This window comes from Paramisgurnus dabryanus, chromosome 21 (assembly GCF_030506205.2).
Source record: "Paramisgurnus dabryanus chromosome 21, PD_genome_1.1, whole genome shotgun sequence".
NCBI lineage: Eukaryota > Metazoa > Chordata > Actinopteri > Cypriniformes > Cobitidae > Paramisgurnus > Paramisgurnus dabryanus.
Genome location: NC_133357.1, coordinates 16736788 through 16757845, shown reverse-complemented (window position 1 = coordinate 16757845; position 21058 = coordinate 16736788). Strand labels below are relative to the sequence as shown.

Below are 21058 nucleotides of genomic sequence, written 5' to 3'. Positions count from 1 at the left end.
GATATTTGCTGAAGCTACCTTTAATTTCAGTTTCATATCCAGACTCACGCATTAAACCTTGGACAGTTTCTTTGATAATAGCTGCTTTATTTAATTTTGATTTTCTCAGTGTTTCTAAGTCACTTATTTTAGAAAGCAGTGCTTTTGGTGTAAGTTTTATAGACCTTTTTTTCACAGAGGTTTCTTCCTCATTAACATTTTTTAAGTCAGCTGACACCTCATGAGTGACCTCACTACCTTGTTGATTTTCATCCATTTTAACTCGTTTTTAAATCAACTACTCAGAATACAACATCATTTTAAAACATCATGAACCCAGAAATGTTATTTCAAAACATCATGAACCCAGAAATGTTATTTCAAAACATCATGAAAAGAAGCATCAGATTCATAAATAAAGCATAAACACATTAATTGTCTTTTGTAAACTCTTTGACCCAAATGTCTTTAATTTCGGTCCTTATTTACTTTAAACCAAATGTCAATGTGTTGTGTTCTCTTGTCACACTTGCAGTTTACACTTTAATATCGGCTTTTACCTCGAGTTAGTCGTTCCAGGTCCAACAGAACTTTCCTTCATTTGGTGACGTAGTGTATGCATTGAAGTGTCTGATCCTCACTGTCCAATGTGAGATCGATCACTAACCTCGGTCTTTACCGCGTCCGTCCGAGCCGAATCGCCACACTATTCAGGCAAAGCGTTTAACGCCGACCTCCGTTACCGTCACCGATCACCGCCCGTCCTCACTGATCATCGCCCTTCTGGCTGCTTCCCGGATGCCTCGCTGTCCAATGCGCCGGCGCTTCCATTCAGCTGATCACCACGGAGAACAGGTGCGCAAACAGCACAAAGACTGTGTCGTTTAAAGCAAGAACAGTCTTTTCCTCATACAGAGGGGGTTTTTGACTAATTGTTGGCGCACATTTAAGTCGTTTTGCACGCGTGATTGCGACGTAATGTTTCTTCTTGGCTTAAAATAATTAATAAACTTTCAAAAGTCCAAAAAATAAAGTCGGATATGCCAATCCATTTATTAACATAAAGAAAAATAAATCATCTCTTAAAATAAACTTAAATCTCAACATAAAGTCTCCAAGAATAGCTTAAAGCACGTCGTGTCTCACGGTCAAAAACCATGCACCTCGCTGTGCGCCACACCTGCAATAATTAGTCCTCGTCTTATGAAGGCTAGTGGCAGATCACAGCGCCAACCCACGCCAATATGCAGAATGGCTCCAACAGTGTTATGGTTCACATGCTGTTACATCACGTTTCTCGCATCACTTTGCAGTTCGGGCGGCCCGCCTAAGCTGGAAAACCCTATCGCCTTTAACTATGTTGTCCAAAAAAAATCAATAATTCGCTGCGCAAAAGGCCGTCAAGTGCATCTCGGAGAATAGTGTGGACACGCTTCACACTGCGAGTGGGCACGTGGGCCAAACGGCCAAATGGGAGAAAGACGTGGTCCGTCACTGTCTGGAGGATAACTAGTAGCCAGTTGATTTAACATCTCAGAGAATAGCGTGGACGCGCTTCACACTGCGAGTGGGCCAAACGGCCAAATGAGAGAAAGACGTGGTCCGTCACTGTCTGGAGGATAACTAGTAGCCAGTTGATTTAACATCTCAGAGAATAGCGCGGACGCGCTTCACACCGCGAGCATGCACGTGCGCCACATGGCCGAAGTAGTCTGTCAACTGTCTGAAGGATAGCCAGTTGATAAAACACATGTCCGTGAGAACTGTAAGTGGACTTATGTTTTGGGTTTATTTAAGCCTGTTATTGTATTAGTCTATAGTTCTTGCAATTTTAAAGTATGTTAGCTTGTGATTTTGTTGTATGAGCACCCTGATAGCTAGGTTGCATGTGCCTGTTGATTCTATACAATTATTGAGCGCTCTTGCTCACGTTATTTATGTGCATTATTTATATGCTACAGTAGTTACACTCCTTTAAGATAATGTAATTATTGGTGTTACAATCGTCGCGCTAACCCTACCACCTTAACTAACAAATTTTCTGTGGGAAACCCTGTATGTGTATGTTTTGTCTGAATTGTGTAAACCAGTAAGCTATTTTTTACCTGCCACATGATGTCAGATTATGCATCTACAGTATATTAGTTGGTATTATCACTATGCCAGCCACCTTTTACTTCATTTTTGCTTGTTATCTATACACCCATTCATCTATTCATTCTCTGAACCTAGTAAGCTGGAGCATATCCCAGCATCTCGGGGCCACAACCAGAATACGCCCTATCACAGGGTCCGACCCTTACGCTCACACACTAAGGGCAATTTAATGATTACAAATTCACTTCATCTGTTGTTTTTAGACTGTGGGGGAAACTGGAGTACTCCATACTGACAGCAAGAACATGCTTCACACAGACAGACCTTCTGGCTAAGCCGGGGCGGGACTTGATCCCAGAAAACTTCAAAGCTGTGAAGCAGTACTACACTGTGTTTTATACACAGTGCTCCCTAATTGCTTAACTAATGATGTTAAATTAATTCATGATAAGCCACAAAGGCATTGTATATTGAGATTGATGTACAGGATTTCATCCACTGCTGTACTATCTGTAACCACAAGATAGCAGTATGCCCACATCATACTGTATTGTGTGCTGCACGGTCTGTGTCTGTTTCAGCTAGTCACACAGTGGCTATTGTCTATTTGTCAGGTAAAGGTAACACTTACTGTACTTGAAAATACATTTTTATAGATTTGAGACCCATTCAGTCCAGGAGCTCCTGGGTTTTGCCATACTCTTAAAATACAATACAATTGACGGCCATCCTAAGACTTTAATCAGTTATTTGTACAAGAGTTATAATTAATAAGTCATTTAGTCTCTCTCTCTCTCTCTCTCTCTCTCTCTCTCTCTCTCTCTCTCTCTCTCAGATCTCTTTTCTGCTCTACTTACTCTTCAATTGAATGCTGCTGTTCATTCTGTCTTTTTCATCTGTGTTTCCCTTTTATGCTGGATTTGACTCTAGGGAAAAACTCTGGATTAACTGTGGTCAAAGTCTAGGAGAAGACTTGCATAATGTAGCTTTGATTATAAATACATGCATTCGGTGCATGTGCATTCGTAAAAGGAATGGTTCACCAAAAAACGAAAGTCTGTTATAAATTACTTCAATTTTTTTGTTTTGATGAACACGAAATAAGACATTTTGAGGAATGTTTGTAACCAAAATGCTCATGTGTCCCATTTACTTCCATAGTATTCTTTTTCCTACTATGGAAGTGAATGGGGCTCATGATCGGTTTGGTTACAAACATTCCTCAAAATTTCTCCCTTAGTGTAAATCAGAACAAAGAAATGTATACAAGTTTGTAACAACATGAGAAAGAGAAAACGATTTGAACCTTCCCTTGAAGTCTTGCTTAATCTCACTATCACACCGATTTTTACACCATCTTCAATCTTATTCTGGACATGGACATTGCAGGCAGAAAAAGAGCATAAGACGGAGCCATAAAACATTGTTTTCACCTAGAAAAGGTCAGAAACGAGAATGGGTCATAGCTCACCCAAACATCTTAGGGTTTTTTTTTCACCATTGTCATCATTCTGTTCTTTATAAAGCAACTTTGGAAACATTTGTATTGGGATGAGTGCTACACAAAGTCATTTTGATTGGAATAAATTGAATTCTGTAGTTCCCTTTCAGTCGGTCACTACGACGTCACGTCGTGACCGACGAATTGGGAACTCGCTTAGAGAGACCAATCTGCTTCGTTTACTACAAAAACGCCAATGAACTTGGCATTGAGATATTTGCATAATGCTGGCGCCGCCCCGCCAGGTGCCTTTATAAGCAGCAGGTGCAAATAGGGAAATTAGCTTTTTTTCGCTTCGAAAGCCGGCTTTATCTGCTACTGAGAAGCTACTCTCTGCTCTTCTGGGAACGGTTGCTGAAGTTGATTGACAAGCAGTACTAACACAGCGGACGCTCGCAGTATTCCACGGCTCTGCATCTTTTTTGTTTTGAGTTTAGTGTGTGCGTTGCCTTCCCTGTGCGCATCATCAGCTGAGCACCTAAAGAGTGATTTCCCTAAAAGAGTGATACGTGAGAGCTCTGTGTCTTTTTAAAGGCAGCCACTCTCTCGTATATGCGGGGATCAGCGTCCTTTTCAGGATAGCTTTTCGCCCGTGCGATCTTGGATGCGAGAAGTATAAGGGTTCCAGTGACGGTCACGAGCGCTGTCTTCGTGCTCAGGCATCGAGCACTCCGGGGCTGCGTTCGTGGAGAGTTTCTGTTCTCTCTGTGAGAGCATAACCCTCTTGGATTGCGGAGACGACTGTCGTTTCTACGGGAACGCTGTCCGCGCCTTTGCAGTGCTGACGTCGCCATGGTGCGGCTGTCAAGCGCTCGCAGGGCGCCCTTCGCGTCACTACGCTGAGTAGGATGGAGGATGCGTCCTCCGCCTACCGGCCTTCTCATCCTCAGCCGGTTGAGGCTCCGGTGGAGACTGCAGAGTCGTGTTCTACGATGTCTGCCGAATCCATTGGACCTCCTTCTGGTCCCGTCACTTCTGCAGCATCAGAGGGGTGTCCATTTTTCCTCCGAGGCAGAGTCGTTCCGGAGATGGCGGCCGTGCCCGCGAGCGGCGGAGACGGTAGAGTTGGAAAGGTTAACCCCTCTCCGCCCGAACCGTCCCGCCCACATGATTGGTACTTCGGAGCTGCTCGGGCCTCTCGGTCCTCTCCTCCTGTGCCTTTCTTTCCCGCGGCACGAAGAGCTGACGTGATTTGCGGCCGTCCGGCCGTTCAGCTTCACCCCTCACCTCCCTCACCAACGGAGCCGCTAAGGGCGGGGACCCCTTCAGTGGAGCGGGATGCGTTCCTGGAGGGACCACCCAACCCTTTCCTCCCGTGTTTGTAGACAGTCGTCCGGTTACGGACGCTGCCCATCAGGCATGTCGGAGAGGCGGCTTCGGCCCTGCACGCAATAACGTTGCTGCAGGCTCACCAAGGCTTTACGAGGGAGCCCGCGACCTTCAGTCGTGCGATGTCCACCACAGTGGTTCAAGATCGCCACCTTTGGCTGTGTCTGGCTGACATGACGGACGCAGACGAGAACAACTTGAATGCTCCTGTCTCACAGACCGGCCTCTTCGGCGAGCCAGGGGAGTCGGACAGCTCCGCTGCGCAGACTGAGGCGATCTCCTAGGTCATGCCCCGGCGGAAGAGAGCTGCCCTTGGTCCACCACGCCGGCTCCTCAGTCTGCCTCTCGCCGTCGGCGTCCTGCGGCGATCACCTCCGTTCCCCTCCTCGGACCCCATCTCGGCAGCGCAGGGGAACCGGTCGTCAGCAGCTCGCCCCGCCCGCTTAGCCGCTTCCCGTGAAATTCGGGAGTTTAAGTGGCCAGTGAAGGGCGACCCGGATTGGCAGAGGATCACTCTTCAGGAGATGGAGCTCCTTCCCCCGATAGAGGGTCGGGTGGAAAATCCTTGGTTTGCATATGTTCCACCGGCTGTTCGGCCGGTACCCACTTAACCACACATAAGAGTGCATTCCTCTTCCCTCTCTAGGTCTCCGGAGGATCGAGAGAGCCGTGAGCGGGTTCACACCAGCTCCCCTACCTCTCCTCTATCGCCTGCGGGTGACCTGAGGAGTCCGAGCTCTCCGCTGAGGAGACCGGACCACCAGCACCCTCATCGGAGTCTGCACTCTCCGTAGAGGAGACCAGACGACCGTTACCCTCAGCGGGCTCAGGTCAGTGTCACACACACATACTGTAGATGTTTATGCTGTCACAGCAGACGCACCGGCAGTCCCACCTGTCTCGCTTCGCTGCCCCACCGCGGGTACTTCGGTAGTGTCGTTATTTCTCCTCGTACGGTGCCTGGGTGCTTGGCTTCAGTTCCCAGCCCGTTTCGTTGGGTTTTACGCACGATCCGCCTCGGTTACGAATCCGGCACTCCCCAAAATTCGGGCTTTCGTTTCACTGTGGTGAAAGCGTCCGATGCACATGTACTGCGTGCAAAAGTCGATATCCTGTTGGCGAAGGATGTTCGAGCCGGTCCCTCTTACCGAGATGATGATGATGATGATGATAGGGTTTTTCCAGCCTTTATCTCATAGTACCCAAAAATACGCGGTGGGTTACGATCGATTTGATTTACGCACCGGCTCTACGAAGGTGTTCTTTTTTGGATGATAACGCCGAGGCTCGTATTTCAATATTCAGATCGGTTTGCAGCCTTAGACCTGTAAGACGTGTACTTTATGTGTCCATCTCCCCTCGCTTTAGACCGTTTTTTCGCTCTGCGTCCTGGGGTGGGCATATTAATACTAAGTACACCGTTCGAGCTGTCTCTCTCTCTCCGTGTCTCCATGTAGTCACGGCATTAAAATATCAGAGAGAGAGAGTTGTTCGCATTCTGCTTTTATGTACGTCGACTTATAATAGCCCGTTCTCGGCAGACGTGCGCGAACACAGAGAGTTAATGCTTCGGCATCTCGCTCGTTTAAGTCTTCAGGTCGACTGGGAAAGAGCAACTTTGCCCCGTGCAGAGGTTCTTTTTTCTCAGTATGGAAATAAGACTCGATCGACTAATTGGCGTGTTTTATAAGAGCGCGCAACCTAGTCAGTTCTGACTTGCCTCGGTTTAATTCGAGGGAAGTACGCGGTCCCTCTGAAACAATTTCAGAAGCTCCTGGACATATGACAGCATGCTGCGGCTGTGACATCCGCCCTAGCTGCTTCATATGAGACCGCTTCAGCGTTGGCTTACGATCGAGTCTCGAGGAGAGCGTGGCACACCGACATACACCGTGTAAACATTGCACCTGCGTGTCATTTCAATTTTTCCCCGTGGTAGACCCGGCATTTCCTATAGAAGATATGCCCCTGAGGGGTCTCCTGGCATTTTCTAGCATGCAATGCCCTCAGCACGGGATGATCAGCCACGTATGACGGGCTTGCAGTCTCAGGGGTGTGCATAGCACCCCAACTGCCGCGAGCGGTGCGCTGTATATCTGGGACTTGTACGCTCCGCTATGGAGATGCGAGGGAAGGATGTATTAGCCGACACCAATAACATTGCGACTGTTGCGTTATTTACCGTTAAGGCGGTTTTGCGCTCTCGTCACCTGTCGCATCTCGCTCGTCATCTCCTCCTTTGGAGTCAGAAGCATCTGAGGTCCCTTCGTGCCATTTACATCCCGGGTACGCTCAATACAGCGGCAGACGCGCTTCCCGAGCTGCGCCCCCGGCGAATGGCGACTCCACCCCCAGACGGTCCAGCTAATTTGGAAGAAGTTCGGTTGTGCGTAGATAGATCTGTTTGCGTCGCCGGACGATACCCACTGTCGCCTATTTTATTCACTAACCGAGGGCAGCCTCGGCGTGGATGCATTGGCACACAGCTGGCCGCGGGGGATGCGTTAATACGCATTCCTTCCAGTGAGCTTTATTGCGCAGACTCTGTGCAAAGTCAGGCAGGACGAGGAGAGCCTTTTATTAGTCGCCCCGTACTGGACTCCAGGAATTGGGTTTCAGAGTTAATGCTCCTCGCGACAGCCCCTCCCTGACGATTTCCCCTGAGGAAAGACTTTCTTTCTCAAGGAAGGGGCACATTATGGCACCCGCGCCCCGACCTGTGGGATTTCCATGTATGGTCGTTGAGCGCGCGCAAGGTTTAGGTGATTTATCGCAAGCGGTATCTAACACCATCGACGCGGTTCGAGCACCGTCCACAAGACGGGCTTACGCGCTTAAAGAAACCTTTCTCGTCACCCGGTGCTCTTCGCAACGCGAGGACCCCAGAGAATGCCCATTAACATTGTGCTTTTATATCTTTAACATAGGTTAGATGGTAGGCTGTCCCTCCGCCATTAAAGTTGATATCGCCGCTATTTCTGCTCATCACTCTCTTATCAACGGCAGATCAGTTGGCCAGCATGATTTAATTATTACATTTAAGAGGCGCTCGCAGGCTAAACCCCTCGCGCCCTCCCTCTTTCCTCCTGAGACCTGTCCATGGTGCTGAAGCCTTCAGGTCTCCCTTTTGAGCCTTTGCAGTCTACGAGTCTGAGGTTTTTATCAATGAAAACTCTGACCCTGATAGCATTGGCCTCCATGAAGAGAGTAGGGGATTTACATGCATTCTCTGTTGACGATTCGTGCTTTAGTTTGGTCCTGCTGTCTCACTGAGACCCAGACCAGGCTACGTGCCCAAAGTTCCCACCACTCCCTTCAGAGATAAGGTGGTGAGCTTGCAAGCGCTGCCCCCGGAGGACGCAGACCCAACCATGGCTTTGTTGTGCCCCGTACGCGCACTGCGACTCTACGTGGTTCGCACGCAAAGCCTCAGGACCTCAGACCAGCTCTTTGTTTGTTATGGTGGCCAGCAGAAAGGGAAAGCTGTCACTAAGCAGAGGATGTCTCATTGGATAGTTGATACTATCGCCCTGGCTTATAATCTTCAGGGTATTCCTTGCCCCTTTAATTTGAGAGCGCACTCCACACGGAGTGTTGCCTCATCTTGGGCTTTAGCTCGTGGTTCCTCGCTAACAGACATCTGTAGAGCTGCTGGTTGGGCGACACCTAATACGTTCATTAGATTTTACAGTGTTCGTATCGAGCCTGTATCCTCTCGTGTTCTTTCCTCACCAGGGGGAGCACGGAGAGCAGTCTCGCAGGTCGGCTTGCAGCCTCCAACTGATGCTTCATAACTGTGTCAGTATGGAAGGCCTTCAGAACAAAAATGCGTAATGGTTTGAATTGTTCTTCCTCCGCTGCCTTGGCAGCCTTTGTTGCGGAGCATTGGCTGTCAGCCTTTCACTAGCTGTATCCTCGCGAACCTACGTGTCTGGCTCGGGCTCCACATTGTGTCCCACCGGGTTCCTTTGTGAGTATTTTCCGTGGGGTTAATCCTACCAGCCCACGTTTCCCTTAGCAGAGCACTGCTTTGCTTACACAGCCACGGCTGTCTTTTTTCCTCAACTACGGTTGACTTTCGCCCACCATTAGCCCTTAAGACGGGTGGTGGCTTCCGCAGCGTTCCTATCCCGCTCAGGTAGGGCGCTTCCCAGTCGCTGGCACTACTGTGGGGTTATGGAACATCTAGTGCCCGGCCTTCTGCCTTAAAACCTATCTCCTCCTCCTTAAGTGGAACCGGAGGGCTTTTACGCAGTCACTGGAAGAGGTCAGCCCCTAGTGGCGTTTTGATAGGGATTCCCAATTCGTCGGTCACGACGTGACGTCGTAGTGACCGACTGAAAGGGAACGTCTCGGTTACGGATGTAACCCTCGTTCCCTGAAGGAGGGAACGGAGACGTCACGTCCCGTCGCCACAGGTGCTGCCACCTGCTGTTACGGCCGGTCACACTTCTCCCGGCTTTCTCAGCGAAAAGAAGCTAATTTCCCTATTTGCACCTGCTGCTTATAAAGGCACCTGGCGGGGCGGCGCCAGCATTATGCAAATATCTCAATGCCAAGTTCATTGGCGTTTTTGTAGTAAACGAAGCAGATTGGTCTCTCTAAGCGAGTTCCCAATTCGTCGGTCACGACGTGACGTCTCCGTTCCCTCCTTCAGGGAACGAGGGTTACATCCGTAACCGAGACGTTTTTCTTTTATGGAAAAAGCTTGAATTCAAGCTCTGCACACTGTATGTTTGCGCTGAATACGTTTTACTATTCAAATGGATCATTTGTAATTATAAACGGGTTGCTATGGAAATACAAATATATGCAGTGTACATTCCAAGGTCGTAGGATGAATGGGTTTGCAAAATCTGCTCATAAATCTTCGCTAACCAATTTAAATGTGCACATACTAAAGTACTGCCATAGAAACATTTATCTTTTGAGATCTGCAAGCAGTGTTCTTTCTTTCTGTTCAGTACACTTTTGGACAAGCAGTAGCCTGCAGACTAGTGCCTGCCTAGCGAAAGGCCAAGCTTTATGAATTCAGCTTTGCAGAAAGTGCAGTTTTTTAAGAGCTGCTAAAATGCTAAAGTAATGGAATAGAGAGAGAACCTCAGGCGTTCTGAATGAAAGCTGCTCATGCCGTACACCGGCCATAAATCTAAAACGAGAGATCTGTCATGTAGAAAAGCACTTCCTCAATATCACTGCTATCATTTAAGAGTACTAGATACTACAATGTCTTGCAGGTCAGATTCGTGTTATTGATAGCAGATCATTTCTGAAAATATGTTGACTCAGGAATTTGTCACAAGAGCAACATGAGAGCACCATGATGTTAGGTGATGGATCCTGGTATTCCGATTCACATTTAAGATGTTAATGGTTGGGTAGGCAGTTTTGTCCAGAAACATTTTTGTTATGCTGTTTGAAAATAGTTTCAGCATTCAACAACGTAAAGTGGTCTAAAAATATTGATAGAAATTGTCTGTAGAATGCCTGTCAAACTATGTATTTGCATACCTCTGTGCACCCTGGTCTCTCAGACATCCCATCATCAGCAGTGTTATCAAAAGAGTCATTAAATCTGTCAGCTGTTCGCTGTTTATCAGCTGTCAGTTTTAAGTTAAGATCTTTTTATTTATGAAAGCAAAGTTTTGGTATTTGGGCCAGGGTCATTGGGCTATTTTTGATTGGCCATTGAGCTGTTTTTGTTAGACAGATCTGGCAACCCTGCATGTTTCTTTTACTTGAGTGGTTCCCAAACTGGGGGGCGGACTCCCCTTGGTTGGCGCGAGATGGTGCAACGGGGCCCCAGTTTTATGACATTTTATAAAATACATAAATTTATCATACATTCTGTGTAATAAAACTTCAGTATATATAGTTACCAACCAATAGCACAAGTGTACAGTGGGGGGGGGGGGGGGGTGAGAACCACTGCATTACGGCATGCATACCACGGGAGAATGGAAAGCAGCGACTACATTGCATTTTTCCTGAAATGACAAAACATGGCACATTGTTTGGCCATACATGTAAATTAGTACAATTAGGACAGATGTCAGACTCACAGCGTCTGCACTTTTGCAGGCCTGTTCAAAATGTATTTTTTTCCTACTCCCCTGTGATTGCGCCTTTGTGCGCATCAGAAGTGAGAGAAGCTTATAAAATGGCATTTTTTGCAACATGTTCATTTTAATTTGTTGATCATCACAGAACAGCTCAGCAGCATTGAATTTGAGCAGCTGGTATATGTAACTTGCTGTCAGTGCTTTACAACAATGTTTGCCATGCTGTCCACCTGGTGTGTTACTGCCTCAGGCACACCGACATCAAATATTTCTGCCAATTATCTATAAATATTAGGGCTGGTTGGTATATCGAGAACCCAATGTAGGGTTGATGTCAGAACCCAACGTCAAAACCCACTGTCTTTTCTATGTCCAAACCCAAAATCAAATTGACATCACAACCCAACATCAAACTTACACTCATGAAGTGACAACATACAGTACAGTGGTTGACATTCGTAGTTAAAGCAGTTGTCTTTCGATTTTGCATTAGAAATCTCCTTGGCTCAGCACAAGGAGCGGAAGAATGTTACAGTCTAATGCGATATACTAGTATATATGCAAAAAGAGTCTTTAGTACATTTATTAATGGATTTAGCAGGCATACTATGAGAAGGATGAAGTGTCTGTATGTGTTTCTCTTTAATGTCAGTACTTAAGGATATGCTGAGTCTTTTAGGGGGCGTGCACACCAAAGCTTTTACACCGGCGTATGTTTTCAATTGTTTTCAATGAAAGCGTGTCGTTTTTCAAAAAAGCCGGCAAATGGCGTTTTTTTCGTAGTGAAAGCCGGCGCTTGGCGGTTTTTCTGCGCTCAGCGGCGAGAGATGAAAAATATTCAACTTTGGGTGAAAAGCTCAGCTCGTCAATGTCAGATCTCACACGGCCGTCCAATTACAGTGGAGGAGGGGCGGGATAAACTTCACAACAACCAAATGGCGCATCGTACAACGACTGATAACCAAAGCAGAAGTATCACAGCAACTGAAGCACTCAGCTGAACAAAGCTGCCAGTCGGCAAAAAAAAGCTGGCAGTCAGCAACCGCCTTTCGTTTTCAGCGGCGTTTAAAAGCCTTGGTGTGCACACCCCCTAACAATAACCTCTGGGGCTCTGACAGAACACTGCTATTTTTTTAGATATACATGAGCCACTACTTAAACAGTAAGACTGTTTGTTTTCCCTATTTGTTTGGTTGTTTTATTAATTATAAAGTGTTAAAAGGTACCCTGGTTATAAACATGTGTGGTTCAACACTGATTAACACTGAGATTGGCAATATTAATGTCAAAATAAAACAGTAAATATGTCAGTTTTATGAAAATTTTGTATTTCATCACATGAGGTCAAATGTTTGCAATAAAACTAGATTAACGCTACAGCGTAATAGCGAGGTAAACGTGATAAACAAGTCTTCAATCAGTAGATTATAAAATTATGTGGAACAGAAGATTAGAGTTATAAATGCCCACATACAGCATTGTCTGTTTAGCCCTTTCAAAGAGTAACATAAATGAAGAATAATACAGATAACATACTAATGAAAGAAGATGAAAATAAAGATAATCTTGGAGGTAAGAAAGTGTGAGTAGGAAATAAGAAATTCCCACATGAAAAACTATAGAGGATACCATAGTATTTACTATAGTAAACTGTAGTAATGTTTCACAACAACCATTACATGTCATCAATTTCATAACACAAAACAAAATGGTGGCCCCCATAGCTTACATGTGGGGTTTTTTTTTTGAAGAAAAGTAAATATTTAATGTGTTTCTATCAATGAATTTCAGTTGTTAAAGGCAAATATCAAGTATTAAAGCATACAAGTCTTCGGGGTACCTTTTAACGAGTTTATCAACATTAATATTCTTGCCGCTGGTCTAGTTTTTAATGATCATGTTGGCTAACTTAAATCATCTTGATTCAGATTTTTGCCTGGCATCCACTGTATAATCTTTCAATTTCCTTTTGAGGAGATGTTTGGGGTTTTTCAGTTCTCTATGTATGTTTTAATCATGACCACCAATCAGATACAAATCTTGGTGGGTTTCTGCTGAATGAGTGTGCACTTTAAAAAATGTGTGATTGTGATGGCAGTGTTGTTTGTACTACGACAAGTTATTGTCAACTTTTGCTTGTTTCTGCATATGATTAGAGAGCAGGAATCCTGCAGTAAGGCTCACTGGAGCGAGTCTGAGCTTTGCTCTGAGGCAAATAATTGAACGATCCAAGAGGATTTTCCAGAGCTTAGTTGACTGTGAATAAATCCAAAGTTAGACTTTTAATCAAAGGCAAGAGAGGGAAGGCTTGACAGTTTGAATGAAGTGTTTGAAGTACCCTTTTTGTATTGACCCTAAAAAGGTGTAAAATTATTTGAATAAATTATTATTCTAAATATGCTAAATATATAATACATATGCCACACACATGTGGCCAAAATTGATGGCCAACTTTGCACAATTGATATATTCGCTCTTTATTAAAGGGACACAATTTTTTTTTGAAAATAGGCTTATTTTTCAGCTCCCCTAGAGTTAAAAAATCGATTTTTACCATTTTGGAATCCAATCAGCTGATCTCCGCATAATTTATCAAATCTGATAAGACCAATAGCTTAGCGCTCAAAAAAAAACATAAAAATAAAAGACTTTCGATATTTTTCCTATTTAAAACTTGACTCTTTTGTAGTTATCCTGTACTACTGTAAGAACAACGTAAAATTAAAAGTTGTGATTTTCTAGGCCGATATGGCTAGGAACTATAGTTCATTCAGGCGTAATAATCAAGGACTATGCTGCTGTGTGCAGCAGGTACAATAATATTATGCAGCGCATGAAAATACTGTAGTCCCCTTGGTAACTTTCAATAGTTGGGGACTATTTTCAGGCACTGCTTAATATCATTGCGCCTGCTGCACCCATGGGATGTCAGACAGCAAAGTCCTTGATTATTACGCCGGAATGAGACCAAGTGTGGGGATGGGCAGGAATATTTAGCTTGCATGGATATCCAGGATTTGTCAATATTCAACGTTAAACATCATGTATTTTTTATTCAGGCTACTTATATTCATTTCGGGCTACAAAAATTCAATATTACCTACCTGAAGGGAACCCTTTATTTTATTATTTGTCCAATAAATACCTCATGAGTTTTGTGTTTTGTCCTTACCATACACCTTATATTTTGGTGGTTTAATGCAACCAGAGAGGAAATTACGAAGCAAATTATACAATATATTGTACAAATTTCCAGACATCAGTTTTGGCCACTACTGTGCATAATATTTTGTTTTAATAATATGTTTGTATGTGAAGTAGTATAATTTTCCTATTCAAACACAGGTACTAATGCCAAGATTTTTTAGAGGACCCTAATATTTTATCTCTATCTTTATCTTACTCCATCTGTTATTCTATGAAGGTTTTGATTCATGACTTTTACCTTCAGACTGATGGCTCTAAGCTCTACAGATGCCTACTTTTCTAGCACAGAAGCCCTTAACATGCAGTACAGCCATGCAATAAATACACTTATTACACGGCTCTCTGGAATGCTTGATTCTGATTGGTCAGTTGAGACATTTGCAGGTTCGTTCTTTTCAAATAATAACCGCTCCAAAATAATAACGCATAGCCGGACTACTTGCACGAGTAAAATCGCTCCGCGCCAATAAAGATCAATAAAGATTACTGTCTGTTTGGCGCCATCTTGTGACAAACACTCGACAACCACGACAAGACACAGACAGCTTACTGAGACTGAACTTGACAAAATAAAGCATGACAGCTACGAAGCCAACACACAAAAAATACAGAATGGGCATTAAAACTTCTCAAAGACTGGTTAAAGAGAAAAAAATGGAGACAGACAAGTATGAAGCAGAGGATCTTAATAAGGTATTACGATCATTTTATGCATCTGTGCAAAGTTTCGCGGAAGGATAAAAATGTTAATTTAAAACAAATATGCCAATAAAATGTTTCAAATTCATATTCATGTCCAGTTTTTTTTCTTATGTGGCAAGTAGCCGTGTAATAAGCGGGATCCTGATCACACTGTCGGGGCTTATTTCCCAATAACTACCGGCTGCCTCTACATTATCCCTTACTTAATGAATGCTAACCTTCTCTTCCCCAAGCGCACCTCGCACGGCCCACCTCTCTTATTAGAAAGGTCACATCTCCTGGTGAGCCCAGCATTAAGTCTTCCACTCAACTGTTCGACACATAATGGGCTACGACTCGGGTTTCCATTCACTTATAATTCAATTACGGCTCGTGCATCCGACTTCACTGACATTTAAAACGACGCTGTTACAAATCTAAAAGCACAACTATCTGTTACATGTACCGGTGAGGACGGATGTGATTTACAACTACTGGGGAAATGAGAAGCTAACAGGTGCTTGTGAACGTCACAAATGTAAATGTAAAACCTTTAAGTTCCAGATTAATCCCTTCACGGGGTTACAGGGACACACACACAAATACATTTGTGACTTTGATAAAGTGTGGATTGTTTTCTCTCCCTTTGCTCCTTTTCCAAGAGGATCACATTCCTGCGCTCCTGAAACTCCTTAGTGCTTAGCACATTTTTTTAGGGAGCAACAGCATCATTCAGTATAAGGACAGGGATGTCAGTACTCACTACATTTAGGAGCAAAGTCAGTGAAGAGTTGCACTTGTAAAATCCTTTTAAAGCAATAAAATAGCATAGCAATAGAAAAAAGTATTTTTGAATGCATGATGAACTACAGTCTGTCATTTTAGCTGCAGACGGGGTGATGCTAGTAGCCTGAAGATCTGAGTTTGCGAATAATAAAATGTACAGTTTCACATCTCAACTTAAGCAATCATTTTCTGTCACTTCTTTCTTGATACCAAATGATTTGTTTTGCCTGTCTGGCTTATTTTAATGGACCGCTGCTTGGAGGGTCAATGCCCTGAGGCAGGTGCGTGTTAAGGTGCCATTAAAGAAACGCTGTATGTTCACTTAAACTACCTGTCCACTTCCTTTCATCTGGAGGTGGAATGACATGCCGCTTTCTAATCCGAAGCACATGAAAACTGGGCAGTCGCTCTATCAGTCAATGGTTTTATGAGATGCTTTGGATGCGAGCAAGCTGTAATTTGCAGGAGGGACGTGTGTCATTTGCATGTCAGATTATTAGAGAGCTTATCTCAAAGCGTTTACGGTCGGTTGAATGTGCACTACTCACGATCATACTAAGGACTGCAGCAGTTAGCTTAGAGATATTTTATTTATTTATAAGCCTGGCTCTGATCTCTTAGCGCTGTCCTATGATCCACACAGTCTCAGTGGATGCTATGTATATACCGTATTTGCATATGCAGACAGATATGTTTGCTTGTGATTTTTTATTCTGCTTGTTTACTGATGTCTCTTTTTTGTGTTTCTGTGCTTTTTTAAAAGAAGTTAACTTGGCAAGTGTCACTAATTTGCTTTTATTTGATAATAACCTACACTATAAAAACAAACGGTGCTATAGCACCAAAAGTGGTTCTTTGCCCGTAATCATAGAAGAACTGTTTTTAGTGCCATATAGCACCGGTGAAGCACCAGTGAAGCACCTGTGTAGAACCAAATAGGGGCCATATAGCACCACATATGGTTCTACATAGCACTATTTGGTTCTAGGTGCTTCACTAGTGCTTCACCGGTGCTATATGGCACTAAAAACGCTTCTTCTATGATTACGAGCAAAGAACCACTTTTGGTGCTATATAGCACCGTTTGGTTTTAGAGTGTATAGTGAAATAATGCAGAATTTTTTATATTTCGGTTACTCTTTACAATAAGGTTGTATTTGTTAACATTAGTAGCTAACATAAACTAAACTAATGCACAACATAGTTTATTAGCATCTTTGTTAACGTTTGGTAATGCAAATGGTTCATGTTATGTTGCATTACTTAATGTTAACAGTTACAACTTTAAATTTTAATAGTGTATTAGTAAATGTTGAAATTAACATGAACTAAGATTAATAAATGCTGTAGAAGTATTGTTCATTGTTAGTTCATGTTACCTAAAACATTAACTCATTTTAATAAATAAAACCTTAACTTTAAATTTAAAGTGTAAACAATATTTCTATAATAATAATAATAACATTTGTTACATTTTAAATCTTTTTTTGTATTACATCATTGAAAAGCTTAACATTGTAATTATATTTTCACTTTTTCAATGTAGTCTCCGCTATACTTAATTATTGTATCATGATCAATAGGTCTGTTTTATTGTCTTATACTGTTATATTAAAGCCACTATATGTAAGATTTTTTAAATAAAATATCCAAAAACCACTTGTAATTCAGTTGTGTTACATTATCCCAAAAGTTTCCCTTTGTAAATCCAGAGAAATTCCTATTTTTAACAATGGCTCATTCCTTGTTATTGCTGACTTTCAATAAAGTAATAGCTGCGCTATCCTCGCTTTTCGCTTGTAGAAAATATTGTTACACAAGTGGACAAATGCGGAAGTGGTCGCTATACAGCATCTAGCACGCAGCTGTTGTGGCTTGCAGCTAATTCATTACAATGGAATTAGATAATGTGTCAAACGTGTAATAAAAAATTATTTCCTAACCTCGTCTTTGAACATTATTAGCGTATTCTATACTGTAGGGGTGCGCGGGGCAAAAACTAATGCGGGGTTCGTTGTAACACTGACTGTTTACATTGTTGCGCAAGGTTGAGTGTTTTGTATTTCCGATATTTTTTCACGATGCCAAAATACAATCTCCAGAAAATTATTGGAAATGTATAATGTTTTTCCAGAGAGATGTTGATGAAAGCGTGTTTTGGTGGCATGTAAGTACATTTTTTCATCATATGTTTTTTTTTTCCGGTTTCTAAGTTGGGTGTGTAAGAAACCAAATCCAATGCTATGTCATATTAATCAGTGTCTTGTTGACTAAAACATAGCATCATTTTGAAATATGTCTGCAGAAAACTTTTTTTGGTGGGCTTGAAAATATTTTGACCCAGCGGAGTTAATTGTAACGCTATGTTACAACTAACCCCTCAGCAATATTGATATGAAAAACGCTAACGTTAGCGTAATTCTTGCCGTTGTTTTAAATAGGCTACACACGAATGATTGCTGGCTGCCAACAAAATAAATGTGCTTGTCTTAACAAAAGTTGTGTGTCAAATGTATTTTTGTTCATATCTTTAATATTGATTGAATAAGGTCACATCAAAGATTGAAATCATAATGAAATGAATGGCTAAAATCAGACTCAGAATTTGATTTTGAAACTCTAGTATGGTTATTACAGACTGGGTCACATATAAAAAAAGCTTTGTCATAATTGTGCTGCTTTTTCTCACATATTTAGACATTTGTATTCATTTATAATTGAACTATTGTTAGAAAAGTGTTGAATGAATGAATACATGTGGATACCTGTCTATTATAGACAGATATATAAACAATATCCACTTCAAGTATATAGACAAAATAGGATTGAAATATTTGCCTGCAAACTTAATTTTTAGCAAGTGTTACAACTAACCCCCTGCCTGTTACAATTAACCCCACCTATGGGGTAAGTTGTTACGTTTGCACTTCTGTCACGTTTGGTGTAATTGTCCAAGAATAGTAAGTACTAAAAACAAACTTCAAATGTTCATTTGTAGCAGAGATGTGTGTGTTGCTTGTGTAAAAATATAAATAATCAAACTCAAATATTTTATGAATGCGTTAGGTTGTGCCCCGCCCTCCCCTACATTTCTGAATGGTGAAGACAACATCTCCCACTGATCCACTCTTCTTCATAACATCATTAAGCTTTGCCCTAGTTTTTGTTTTTAAAAAAGGGACCTCTAGTGGTGAAATCCTACATATTGTGCCTTTAATAGTCCATTTGCGCCATATGTACTTTGGATAAACCTTTAGGTGGAAATAATATGTATCCTTAAGATGCAGATTATTGAGTGCCATAGCACACAATCTGCATTCTACATTCATATTTTTTAAACTTTATCCCAGACCAAATCGATGTTTTGGAAGGGCATGAGAACTTAATGGCATTGAACATTTGTGACTTGTGAAGGATTTCTTTTTCACTGCTACAGTAGTAAATTGTTTAACAAGAATGTGCGTGGTACACCGCCGGCTCATGCCAGATTTGTGTTTTGTCCTTGGACATTCTGTCATGCGTAGGCAGTGTGGAATATCAGGTACGAGCTGATCTAACACAACATAGCGTGAGCTTGGACCTTCCCACTTTTCTTTCCAATACTCTCTCTCTCTCTCTCTCTCTCTCTCTCTCTCTATCTCTCTCTCTTTATCACTCTCACTTGGCATTTATGCATGTGTTCAGTACACAGTGGGTTACATTATAGGATGTTAATCTAAACAAGAATCCAGCATATGAAAACTCACTATCTGTTAGGATTGTCAGTGAAACGCCACCAGGACAAATAATTGAGAGACTAAAGGATCACAGAAGAAAGCGTGGTCAAAAAGACAAGCAGCTCATTCTAGACTGAAGAAGAGAAGAGCAGAGGAGACCCGATGAGCGGTGCTTGATGTTCTGCAGCGTGACGTAGATGGATGTGGAATTTCCCCCGTGCTGTGTGTTGATGTGATTGGTGCCCTGGGTTTACCGTTTCATGGACTGCTGTGGAGCCATAGCGCTGAAATTCACTCACACACATACAGAACATACCGAGACACATATTACAATATGTGCACATACAGAGGACACATTTATGACTGCACTTGTGAGTAACAACAGACTTTTGGGCTCACCTTTCTCACAGCTGTGACAACAGTTGTTGACTTTTTGATGAGCTTTTATAGTTTTTAGAAGAAAAACATTTTTCACCTTCTGGTCTTAAGGACAAAACGAGACTTCCGCTCATTCTTCTTTAAGAAGCAACAACACTCTTACTTTTGAGACTGCTTCCTCACTGAATCCCTACTGTGGTAAGGCTGTCCACAGAGGCTTGCCGTCAGCATGCAGGTGTCATTTGTGTGCACGGACCACCGGGCGGTAAGCCGGAGCACAGAAGACCGACTGAATCGACAGAACACTAACAGCCCAAGCTTGGGGACCAAAAGCAAGTTTCGGACCGTGGCGATGGTGGCCCGAAGCCTGGGACATCTGTCTGTACAGAGCATGCACTCTTCTGTTGACCATTGCTTGAGACCTGGCATGAAATATCGGTAGGTCTCGGTTTCCTGCAAGTGTTCTTTTTCATCTTCTTTTGTGGCAATGTTTAATTGAAATGAATTGAATTAAATTGTAGGTTACATGTTTACAGTTGTCAACTAAATGAGACAATAACCTGCTGTTCCTCTTTATATTTGGGGTCTCTATTTCTTTTTTATTAATTTTTAGAATTGCGTTAAAGAGTATAAAGGTTTCTTCCAGAATTTTATTATATGGCTTAACAAAGATCAAGTCTTTTATTTGACAAATAGTCTCTGTCATTACACATTAAAACAATTAGCATGCTCTCTGTGTTAAACAAAGATGATGTTGGAGCAACTAGTATATACTGTAGTGTGCAGTTGGCAGTGCTCCTTTCAGCGACCAGAGTCCCGGCTCTCTTCACACTGTACTTTTCTGTCCTCTCTATACAATACTGTCTAAAAATAACATAAAAAAGAGATGATGATGTGTGGACAATGAGTGCTCTCTCACTTAAACATTACAGTGTGCAGACCCGTGGTATTAATTTTAGTAACTACTTGCTATGTAGTGTAAAACTGTAGTGTGATACTGATAGTGCTATGTTCATACAGTACTAACCTACCCTCCTTTCACATTTTCCATATTGTAATTTGTATGTTTTACATTAAAGGCACTTAATATGTATAGCATAAGTATAGATAAATCCACTGTAATGTGCAACAGATCACCTGAGACGATCATGGTGTCTTTGAAATTCAAAGCGGTTAATATCCTTGCATGCGTTTAACAAGAATTTGTGAATGAGTCGCATCTGGTTTTATGTTGGTAACACTTAAGTTTACAATAAGGTTGCATTTGTTAACAATTAGTTGATGCATTAGTTTATATGAAGTAACAATGAAGAATATTTCTT

General features: G+C 42.6%; 1 protein-coding gene across 3 annotated transcripts in view; it reads left to right on the top strand.

The window, feature by feature from the left end:
- The window catches only part of kcnab2b (potassium voltage-gated channel subfamily A regulatory beta subunit 2b), a 90659-nt gene that overhangs the window by 23068 nt on the left and 46533 nt on the right, over positions 1-21058 (top strand). The window contains exon 1 of one of the 3 annotated variants that reach the window (XM_065285945.2): positions 19428-20174. The exons of the other annotated variants lie outside the window; for them this stretch is intronic. Coding sequence (XP_065142017.1) covers positions 19966-20174 — 209 coding nt within the window. The 5' untranslated portion in view covers positions 19428-19965. Of the gene's footprint in view, positions 1-19427; positions 20175-21058 lie in introns of those variants that run through there. 3 annotated transcript variants of the gene reach the window in all.